This window comes from Sinocyclocheilus anshuiensis, unplaced genomic scaffold, assembly GCF_001515605.1.
Source record: "Sinocyclocheilus anshuiensis isolate Anshui unplaced genomic scaffold, SAMN03320099.WGS_v1.1 scaffold374, whole genome shotgun sequence".
In the NCBI taxonomy this organism is placed as follows: Eukaryota; Metazoa; Chordata; class Actinopteri; order Cypriniformes; family Cyprinidae; genus Sinocyclocheilus; species Sinocyclocheilus anshuiensis.
Genome location: NW_015546051.1, coordinates 302,271 through 313,162, shown reverse-complemented (window position 1 = coordinate 313,162; position 10,892 = coordinate 302,271). Strand labels below are relative to the sequence as shown.

Genomic DNA, 10,892 nt, shown 5'->3' with positions numbered 1-10,892 from the left:
TTTGAGACTTTAGTCTTTGCAACTTTACAGATCTTCTTTATGCACCAAGAGCTTGTAACACTCCAAAGAGAAAGAAAACATTGAAATCGCATCATATGACCCCTTTAACAACTAAAATAAACCAGACTGTTTATGTAGACCAAACTGAACCCTATATTCCAGGTTAAATGAAACTATATCAGTAGAATCTGTGGCATGCTGTCAATTAACATGGACATTATTTTGACTCGTCTAAATTTATAAAAACCAACAAAAACTGTGTAGACACATAAAGCATTTATTATGGATGTCTAAAGTGGGAATTGTATACTGGAAAACTCTTAAAAATATACAATTACCATATAGTTTATACATGCTAAATTTAGTGTGATAGAGTTGCTTATCAACCCAGTCCACGCAGTTATGTAAAAAAATATGCCATGGCTATATAAACAAGTAAACCTAGTACTTTCTGTGAAATGAGTGGAAGGATTTCAAGAAGAGACAACTACATGTTTTAATGATCTCTGCAGCACTTTCCATGGAACAAATTCCAGTTACAGGAAATTATGCTGCAAATGCATAACCAGAAGTCCGTCTAGATAAGCAAAAAGACTATTCAGACAGAATATACCACATTTTGCATGGAGTAATTAATAATTAATATATACCTATTTTTTAAACACTTTAACCAAAAAAAGTATGTTTTACAAGAAAATACTTTTTTTGCTATTTATCTAATATTTTCCTACTTCACATTTAATTCAGTTTTACTTGCTGCTTATTAACAAATATTTGTGAAATTTACTAGCAATTTTTGAGTGGAAACTGTATATAATTTTTTTTTTTCGTGTGCATACAATCAGCTGATAAACTCTTACTTTCAGTGTGTTACTGTTACACGTTTTGTTTTTGTAACTGAGGGACGAGTCAAAATTATTTTCTGTCATGAGCAACAGCATAGCAAATACTGTCAGCAGAGGTTGAATATTAAGTAAAGTCACCAATTTTGCTGTATTTAACATTGACAAAGCCTGAAAGTGGGACCAGAGCCATCCACCTTCTGAACTCAACATGTTGTTTTAGATGCAGAAATCACACACACTGCAGACACACACACACACAGTGATTTAATTAAGCCCACAAACTTCTGTGTGCTGCCCGGGGCTGAGGCAAGCTCTCGGAAAACAAAGCAGCCCTTTTTTATTCAAGCGAACGGTAACACGAGATGCATGGCTGGCAAGCGACGGGGACAAGAGGGCGGAGGGGACTCAGGCAGGGGACTAAATGGAGTTTATGCTCCAATGTGCTGAAATGGGCTTTTGTGACCCAGGCCTCCGAATGATGAAGCAGGTAAGCCAACAGGAATGCCACATTGATCCCCAGAGCCCCCAACCATAGTCAGGACCTTATTACTTTGAACAGAAAAATAGAAATGAATGGAAATGGAAATGATGATTCCATTAATGAATGAAGTTGATTCGTAGATGGATTTCTGAGCCAAACAATTAGCTTCCAATAGTGTTTTTTTTAATATAAATTCTTAAGATTATTTTAGTACTTTTGAAGGAGTTTGTGACTGATTCAGTAAAAATAATCAGTTCAGAAGTGACATGAAATCAGATCTGAAAGACTCTTATTGTGTTGCTACAATGGTACAGTGATATAGTATCAGATGCTAATACTATAGTACTTTGATAGCCCATGTGAAAAAGAAGTGTGCTTAATTGTATTTAATGTGCATATCAAATCTTAAAAGTATTATGTTTATTTTAAAGAAATAAGTAGTGTAAAAGTATATATTTTTATGCTTTAATACTCTTTTATCATGCTTTGACTAACATACTAAAGCACAAGTACTTGACTATAATTGCAGCTGTTGTCTTATTCAATTATATTTAGATTAAATACTGAATATTTATATAATATAAATGCACTACACTGTAAAAAAAGAATTCCGTAAAATTTACGGTAAAAAAACAGCAGCTGTGGTTGCCAGAATTTTACCGTAAAAAATGTGGTAGCAACGTTTTAGGTTTTACGGTTTTAACTTAAATTTACAGTTAAATACCGTAATTTCATTAACTGATATAATGTTAATATACCAATCTATTGAAGTACTGAAGTCTGTTTTGTACCTTTGTAATACACTGATAACCACCAAACGCAGGTGGTGATGAGAAAGTCACATGATTAACTTTAGCCCATCACAAGCAGCTTTTAAATAATAACATATATAGAAGGTGCACAGTGTCATTCACACAAACACTAAACACCATCATGGTAACACACATAAAACTGAAATGATGCAATAAACATTCATTTAACAACATTAGGTGTAACACACAACCCTAATATACAAAACTGATAAGAAAAAACTAAGAAGAAACATAGTTATTTCAAGAAAAAAACATCAAATTTGAAATGTAACACAGGGAATTCTGGGAATGTCAATTTATGGTTATTCACTGTAAATTATAGTCTTTTGCACTTCCAAAAATGGTATACTACCGTAAAATTAATGTCCAATACATGTAATGTCCAATACAGTTTTTCACCGTATATAGTAGGGGAACTTACCGTTAACCATTTAACAGGTTTTTACTGTAGCATTTTTACAGTCTTTTACCGTTAAATTCACGGTCATGTAGACTGCAAATTCATCATTTCTAATGCCTAAATAGTATAATACTATATAATAGTATAATACTATATTTTAGTTTACCATAAATAGTTAGTACATCTTTTCTTAAAAGTGTGATAAAATGAACATGCTATGGTACCGAATGATTACCATATTATGCCTCATTGCTTGTCCATAAAAACATGCTAATGTTACTAGTTTTTTCTTTCTTTTTTAAAGACGGTAACAGGGAGCTCAGCATTTGAAAACACACACATAAATACTCGTCTGCCTGTGTGACTGGAACCAGACTTCTCTCCTCACTCTGAGATCATGTATTTACCCATTGTGGTAACCCACCCATTTAACTTTCTGCAGCAAACCGGCTTGGAAACACACAACACAAAACCTCCGTTCTTGTGCCTAGCACATGCACACACAAGCACACTGCTCCACCTTCTCCAAATTTGCATGCACACTCCACCCACGCCTAACGTTCACACTGTCCTACATTACAGTCGATCCAAGCACATGCGAGTCTGACACCTCGTTCCACTCGTTTATGCTCTTTTCATGTTGGAGTTAAGCTGCTTTGATTTGCATTACCATACAAAATCTCAATTCTTCCAAAGAAACCAATTACAAACCATGGTTGATCTGAAAAGAATATAATCCTAATGGGATTAATTACATACCGATTTACTCACAGCACGGCATTAAACAACCTGTTTCAAAACCAAAAGGTGTGCCAGCTGTGTAATTAATGCCTTACAAACAGTGTCTGTGTGTCTATGTGCTAAACTGGGTGAACATCCCGCTAGCTAAATGTAGTTATTTAGGATTAATGGATATGTTAAATCAAAAACAGAGCCTAAATATGTTGTTACACGGTGTGAAAGTTTACAACAATTCAGTTTTCAAGAATATCTATCATTGCACCCAGTACACCCTAGTATGGCTATTTTTGCACAGGCAAGCATCATTATAATAAAATTCTAGTTGTTACTATTTCATAATAAATTACTGTTAGCACAGTTTTATTGCAGTAACAATCAATGTTAACTATGGTATTTTGGTGGAAACTGTGGTGCTGTGGGTAAGCCAAACTGCCCCGGATAACAGAAACCATCTGTGACCTCATAATTGGGTGCCAAACATGCTGAAAGAGTAATCTGAGCACACCCCCGACATAAAACAAAAGTTTGCTTTTGTTCCTATCTTGTTTGTTTTCTCTTTTTGAACTGACCAAGGAAAGCTAATATGTCACACAGTCCAGCATTATGACATTATTGCCATGTGATATAAAAAATCACTGTGGCTGTGCAATGGTACAATACGCTAATATCATGGTACTTTGACATTCACCAACTGTACTGAATGACTGCCATATTCAGTATACACATTATACACACAATTATATACACAATGGTACATAGTATCAAAATTTGAAAGTACCTTTTGTGTGTGTGTGTGTGTGTGTGTGTGTGTGTGTGTGTGGCTTAAAAGAATAGATTGTTTTGTCAAAGTCTGCATTATACACCATAGGAATATTCCATAGCCATAAATCATAGCACAATAAGGGACAAGGATATGGATTTCATAATAGCCTATATGATGGAGAAAACTCCAAAAGAAGTGTGAATGTGTATGTCAGAAAATCCTGTCTGAGTAAGGCGATCTGCCACTGGCGCTGTACTGTACCACTGAGTTACCCATTATATTTGACACCTGGAAATGTGTTTTTGTTAGGTGCTAAATTGAAGTGTCACAGGCAAGAAAAATCTATTTCACATCAAATAATCTGGTAATTGGGGGCCATTTAATGGCCATTACATTTGCCACATCATACTTATTTTATTTTATTTTTAATTAGGGTAATTAAAAATATATAATTCTCATTTGCTGCATATTATGGACATATATTGTTAAATTAATACATAATAACATACAACATAATAACAATATAATAGTATATATAAATCAGTCTATTCACAAACACAAAGTTCACTGAGCAGATTTCTTCTTATCTAAGGACTAGCAACTCTTATCTAAATCTTCAACATTAAAATTAAATGCAAAACAGCTTTCAGCTCAGTTAATAAGAATATATCCTTAACAAAACAAAAAGTCCAAGATTGTGTCTCTTGTCTTTTTCTCTTTTGTCATTAATTTCCTGTTGATAGCCACACGAGCAAATGTGTGTTTTGAATAGTCAAATGGTGGCCAGCACAGAGCGGTAAATTCGTCAGGAAATACGGTCCTTCCATGCAAAGACTCTCCGCAGCCATGCAAATGAGCCGGAGTGAGATGACTGTAGCATGTGGGAGTTGCACGGTGCAGAATTACCTGTGGCTCCCCTGATACCAGACACTGTGTGCTTTACAGTGGCCACATTTGTAAGAACACAAACGAGTAGTGATTTTACGCTAGCTGCTGACATTTCAACGAGTGTCCTTAAAAGTCTTCTTCCCTCAGGAATGGGAAACACCCTTTGTTATCCGACCTCCTTAGCCTATAGATCTAGAATGGATCTACAGTGTGGTGGAACTGAGATGGCCTTGTTTTTATGCTGGTCACAGTCCAGTGCATGAGTATCTTGGTACACAGGTCAAAAACAAATTTTTGTACTGTTTAACTATCTTCTGTTTAGTATTAACTGACATACATGCTTGCTGCAAACTGTGATTATAATTACACATTTTATTAAAGAGGACAGGGTATTACTTGCCAATTTGTTCTTCCCCAAACCAATGAAACAAAACCACAAATCTGCCCTATTTCTAATATTAACACCCCGGGCCTAGAATACAAGGTCAGAGGTGGGTGAACAGGAGATTGATGGAGTGCTCCGGCATTCCAAAGAACACACTCCTCCTGGGATCCAGATAAAACCACACACATTCCTCTCTAGGGGATGACATGTGACTTAACCCCCAACCATTTGTTTCATTTTAAGGCCAACCACATTGAAAGCTCCTCGTAACACCTCAATGCAGAAATCTGTCTGATTCCTCCTGAACTCCTCAAAAACAGCTATAGGAGAAGGAAAGGTGTGTTGCATGGAGATGTGCAGAGATGGAAGTAACTGCATTGTCTGTGAACCTGCAGTGAGAAAACAAATTCCAGGAGGAAGCCAAAGGGAGCGGTTCAGAGGCGGAGGACACACCATGGCCTCCTACTTTGTGAGGAAACAGGCTTCATTTCCACCTCTTTATCCCATAGACAATAGACTGCTTACGTGTTGGACCAGCAGGGAAAATAGGCTGGGCAAGGAACAAAAGGGACAGCCCAGTCAATGGAGATTGTCCTTGCCTGGTACTCTATAGATGCTTTAATTGTTGTTCTGACATCTATTGCATTTCACAGATGTCAGACAAATTTTGTAGTTCTTTAGGGATTGAGGGAAAGGAAAACTTGTTCTAGAAGAGCCTATATTGTGTCTAGGGAGAGGAACTGAGTGATGCCGCCACATTACCTTCCAAGTGAATGGAAAAAAAGTGTCTATGGAACAGAGGGAGCCATTTGAATAAACAGAGAGGGAACACTGTGACTCACTCTGTCTGACGCCAAGGGGAGATGAGGAAAGGAGCCAAAATCCAAGCTCACAAATCACCCAATCCAAGGGACACAACAAAGGACTTGTTGTAATCAACTGATTTGTGAGTTAATAGGAAAAACGTAGTGATGGTCAGTGTTTCCCAAGTCCAAATTACATTATAAAAGTATAAGGGTTGAAACAGGACCAAACCTGTAGATTCCCTTCTGGGGCAAATTTTACAACAAGTTCCCTTTATAGCAACAGTTCAAGACATTCACCTTCATATGCATAACATAACTCAAGCCTGAGATTCCAACTAGTGACTGCAATGTTCTATTGGACAAAACATGATTACTGGTATAGTGATACTGAACAAATGCTTCCTGGAAAAAACAAATATTCCCAATTAACCTTTTTAAGATGACCCTGGTCATTACCCAGAGCATGGACATCTGATAATCGTATCGTCTCAGTCTGACTGGCTGAAAAAATCTCAGTTGTTAGGTACTAATGCAGATTTGAGGTAAGGGCAGTCACGAAATAGATGGCCTGTTTCTTGTCCCACTACTTCGGAAATGAGTTCTGGACATTCTGTGCCAGCCTAGGACATTAAGTGAATCCAATTTTTACATTAAGTGCTTCATTCAACTCAGCCCAGGTAAGATGGCCGACCTGGAGGTTTTGACATTTGGCAATTTCATGTATAATGCTTGGACTTACTAATGTATTTTTTTACAACCTTCCATGAGCTTAAATATCAGTACCTATATTGGCAACATACCCATCAGTGTTGGATTTGTATTTGAAGAACTGCTGACACTGAGATAAGAGTTGCCGTACTTTACCACAGCATGTTCTGCATGCATTGCATATTTCTGTGGTCACTCTGCATGTGAGCTAAGAAATAAATATTTTTGCCATGCACAGTATGACTTAGAGTGTCAAGGACTGAAAAAAAAGTGACAAAGGTGATATAAACTGCTCTAGATCCAAACATAAATTCTGCAGAACTTGATACAGAAACACTGAGGGCAAAAACGTTTTAACTTTTGTTTGAGATGTGCAAATGTACTAGTGCTTACAGCATCACGGCACAACATACTTGATGGTGCTTACCTTCTGATCCACAATTGAGCAAGAAATTTGTTTGACGTAGGCCAGGTCTGCAATCTGGGGTAGAAGCACAGACTCTCTAGTAAGTCCAATCTGTATCATGAAGGAGACACCGGCTGGTGCCGGAGGCCCAGGCGGCATTCCAGATGCCCCGCCGGGACCTGGGGCAACTCCCATGTCCACTGTAGGGAACCCTGGAGTTTGAGATGTATGGACAGAGACCAGTGTCCCCTGCTGCATCACCACTGACCCAGGTGGAGATGGGCCACCCGGGGGGAAGAAGACCTGGGACATGGGTCCCGGAGACATAAAGGGACTGACGTTGGCCATGCTGAAGAGTCAAAGACAGTCAAGAGATAAGACTGGGTAGTGTGAGGCAGCAAACTCACCTACACACACGAGCAGTCACTCACTCATCAATAGTGGCCGTCCCTGCTGTGTGCCCCGTGTCTACTAGAGCTTAAAAACAACTGATCCCTTTCCAGGAAGTGGCTCTTCTTTCTTCTCGCCCTCCCTTTCACAGAAAGGTCCTCTATACGGCTTTCATTCCAGAGGAGCAACAGGTGAGAAATACAGATAAAGTTTAGCTTTGAAATGAAACGTCCTCTCCTCCTCCTCCTCCTCCTGCTTCCTGTTCCCTCACTACTCCAAAGCAGCTTTGAAGAGGAAAACTTCCAAACTTCAAGGAAACAAACTGGGGACAAAAAAAGAAACTGTAACAAATAAGAAAAGCAAGACAAATGCCTATAGCTATAAATCCATCAACTCAAGATGGCCTCCAAGTACAGGAAATAAGCCGGAGAGAGCTCCTGGTTAGGCTTGCTTTGCGAGTCAGACTGTGTTTCAGTTTCTTGTCGTGTTGAGCCGTGTCTGCTGTGCCTCAGTGAGAAAACTACTGGGGACACTCCCTCTTCCCCCTGCCTCCACCTCCCTACTGTCTGAACCTTGCAGAGCCCTGGAGGAAGTGGTGTGACTGACAGATCTCTCGGCCAATCAGCAGGAGAGACAGCTGTAAAAGAAAGGCTCTATGAGATCATACATATCCACTTCTGCCACCACCCAGTCCCACATACACCTTCTTCCCTCCCTCTCAACTTTTACGTCTTTCTCTTTGTTTAACAGTTTGCCTTGTTTACTCCCCCACCCTGGAACAAATTTGTCCTCCTCTTTTTGCCTGGGACCCCACGTTAACTTGCACTCTTTTCCCAGTCACTCATTCTTACTCTTTTTCCCCAGTCCCCTTTTCTCCATGTCCCAAATGATAGCCAAATACATGATCTGTGTGGCATAAACACACCTAAATGATCAACCCACATGCAATCCTGCAGCCAGACTAATTTTAAATAAGATAAGGAGTTCCGCATTGTTTCCCTTTGAATAGATGAAGGGAGTGTCAGTTCACAAATAACGGACAACACTGCATTAATCAAAAAAACTCTGAGAACTCAAAACAAATAATAAAGAAGTGTTTGCTAGTTTAACAAAATAACCCGTTGTGAAAAATGACATTACATTTTACCTTTTTTACGAAAAAAAAAAAAAATCATGATATTCTTAAAAAGGAAATATTCTTGTTTCACTGTTTCAGGTTTTTGAAAATAATCAGTCAAATCTATTAATTATCTCTCTACCTGCTGTTACCAGTTGGTGGCAGGATTTGTGAGTAGGGAATTTTCTCATTCTAAAGAGCCTTTTATTTATTAAAACCTACTCTGTGCAAAATTAATTCTTAATACCTCAATATTTTGGACTTTTTTTTTCTGGAAACAATTATGTCAACTTTAGCATATAGGCGTTGTTGACATTTAAATGTGGGTGCTTTTGTGTTAAAGTATATATCAGTCTTACAAAAGTTAACGAGTCATTTTTGCAGCTTAGTTTCAATAAATGGTCATTCTGAACTGCGTTCTGACTTACAATACTTACAGTATTGGTATAGACACCCAGACCCTGACTATACAGGAACATGAGGTGAGACAGGTGTTCAAGCGGGTGAATCCAAGGAAGGCTGCAGGACCTGATGGGGTGCTTGGAAAGGTACCTTTGAAGTTGCTGCTGTCATCACTAATATTTTGAATCTGTCCCTGTCACAAGCCATCGTTCCACCTTGCCTTAAGTCAGCCATTATCATCCCGGTCCTGAAGAAGCCTGCTGTAGACAGTCTAAATGACTAGAGACCCATTGCCCTTACTTCTATTGTTACAAAGTGTTTAGAGAGACTAGTATTCAGGCATATTAAAGCCAGCCTCCCACCTACCTTTGACCCCCATCAATTTACTTATCGGGCAAACATTTCTACAGATGATGCTATTGCTACAGCCCTCCACAAGACTCTGGAGCACCTGGAACACAGAGGAACATATGTCTGGATGTTCTTCATTGATTATAGTTCTGCTTTCAATACCATCATACCGGACATACTCATCAGGAAACTCATCCACCTGGCCGCTTCCGCTCAGCTCAGCTCCTGGATTAGGGACTTTCTTACTAACCGCCCTCAGTATGTCAGGCTTGGTCTCCACCTCACTCTCAGGACCGGTTCCCCACAGGAATGTGTGTTCTGTCTATTACTCTACTGCCTCTATGCATATGACTGTTTCCACATACTCCTCCAACCTCATTATAAAATTTGCACATGACTGATTGGACTCATTTCTGGAGGCGATGAGTCTGCCTATCGTGACTAGGTCCACAAACTGATGTTGTGGTGCTCTGAAAACAACCTGTCGTTAAACACAAAGAAAACTAAAGAACTCATCTTGGACTTTAGAAAGTGCAGAGCTGAACCCTCTCCCATCTTTATAAATGGAAATTGTTTGGAAAGAGTCTGCAGTTTAAAATTTCTTGGAATATATATATATATATATATATATATATATATCTGACAGTCTCTCCTGGTCCACAAACACCACATTTGCTGTTAAAAAGGCACAGCAGCGTCTGCACTTCCTGCAGTCCTAAAGAAAAACCATCTGTGTCCAAAGCTACTGGTGACCTTCTACCGTTCTGCCATAGAGAGTGTCTTAACATACTGCCTTACAGTGTGGTTTAGGAGCTGCTCTGTAGGTGACAAAAAAGCTCTACAGAGGGTTATAAATACAGCACAGAAGATCATTGGCTTCCCTCTCCACTTACTACAGGACATTGCAAACACCCGTTATCTAGAGCAGTGTTTCCCAACCTTTCTTTAGTCGCGGCACCCTTTGGATATTTTAACAAATTTGTGGCACCCTACAAAATTAATTTTGTCACAATATTTTAATTTCTAACTTCGATACGATACTTTGAAAAGTATAAATATTTGGTACAGCAGGGAAGAACTGCAGAATATACTGTCATACAGATATTTTTAATATTATTAAAAAAAATTGTCCATCAATGGTGGCAATCAGTCGGCTAATTTCTAATGAAAAGACCAATTTATATGACAGATTTTAATGTAGGCTTTTATTCATATGTAAACATTGTGAGATAGCTAGTTATAATGGTAATTAAACAAAGTTTTGCTCACTCAGTGTATTTTTGATTTTACAGTTGGGTAATTTTGTTGCAGTAGCACGAGATAGCTTGATTTAAAACTTTGAATTGAATAAAAAATGACAAGGAGGCTAAGCAGTTAATAATAAAATAAGAACAAAT

At 38.5% G+C, this 10,892-nt stretch overlaps 1 protein-coding gene across 1 annotated transcript in view; it reads right to left on the bottom strand.

Moving 5' to 3' along the window:
- The window catches only part of prkd2 (protein kinase D2), a 43,422-nt gene extending 35,318 nt beyond the window's left edge, over positions 1 to 8,104 (bottom strand). Inside the window, exon 1 of the mRNA XM_016500383.1 lies at positions 7,257 to 8,104. Coding sequence (XP_016355869.1) covers positions 7,257 to 7,583 — 327 coding nt within the window. The 5' untranslated portion in view covers positions 7,584 to 8,104. The remainder of the gene's footprint in view (positions 1 to 7,256) is intronic.
- Between the last annotated feature and the right edge of the window lie 2,788 nt (positions 8,105 to 10,892).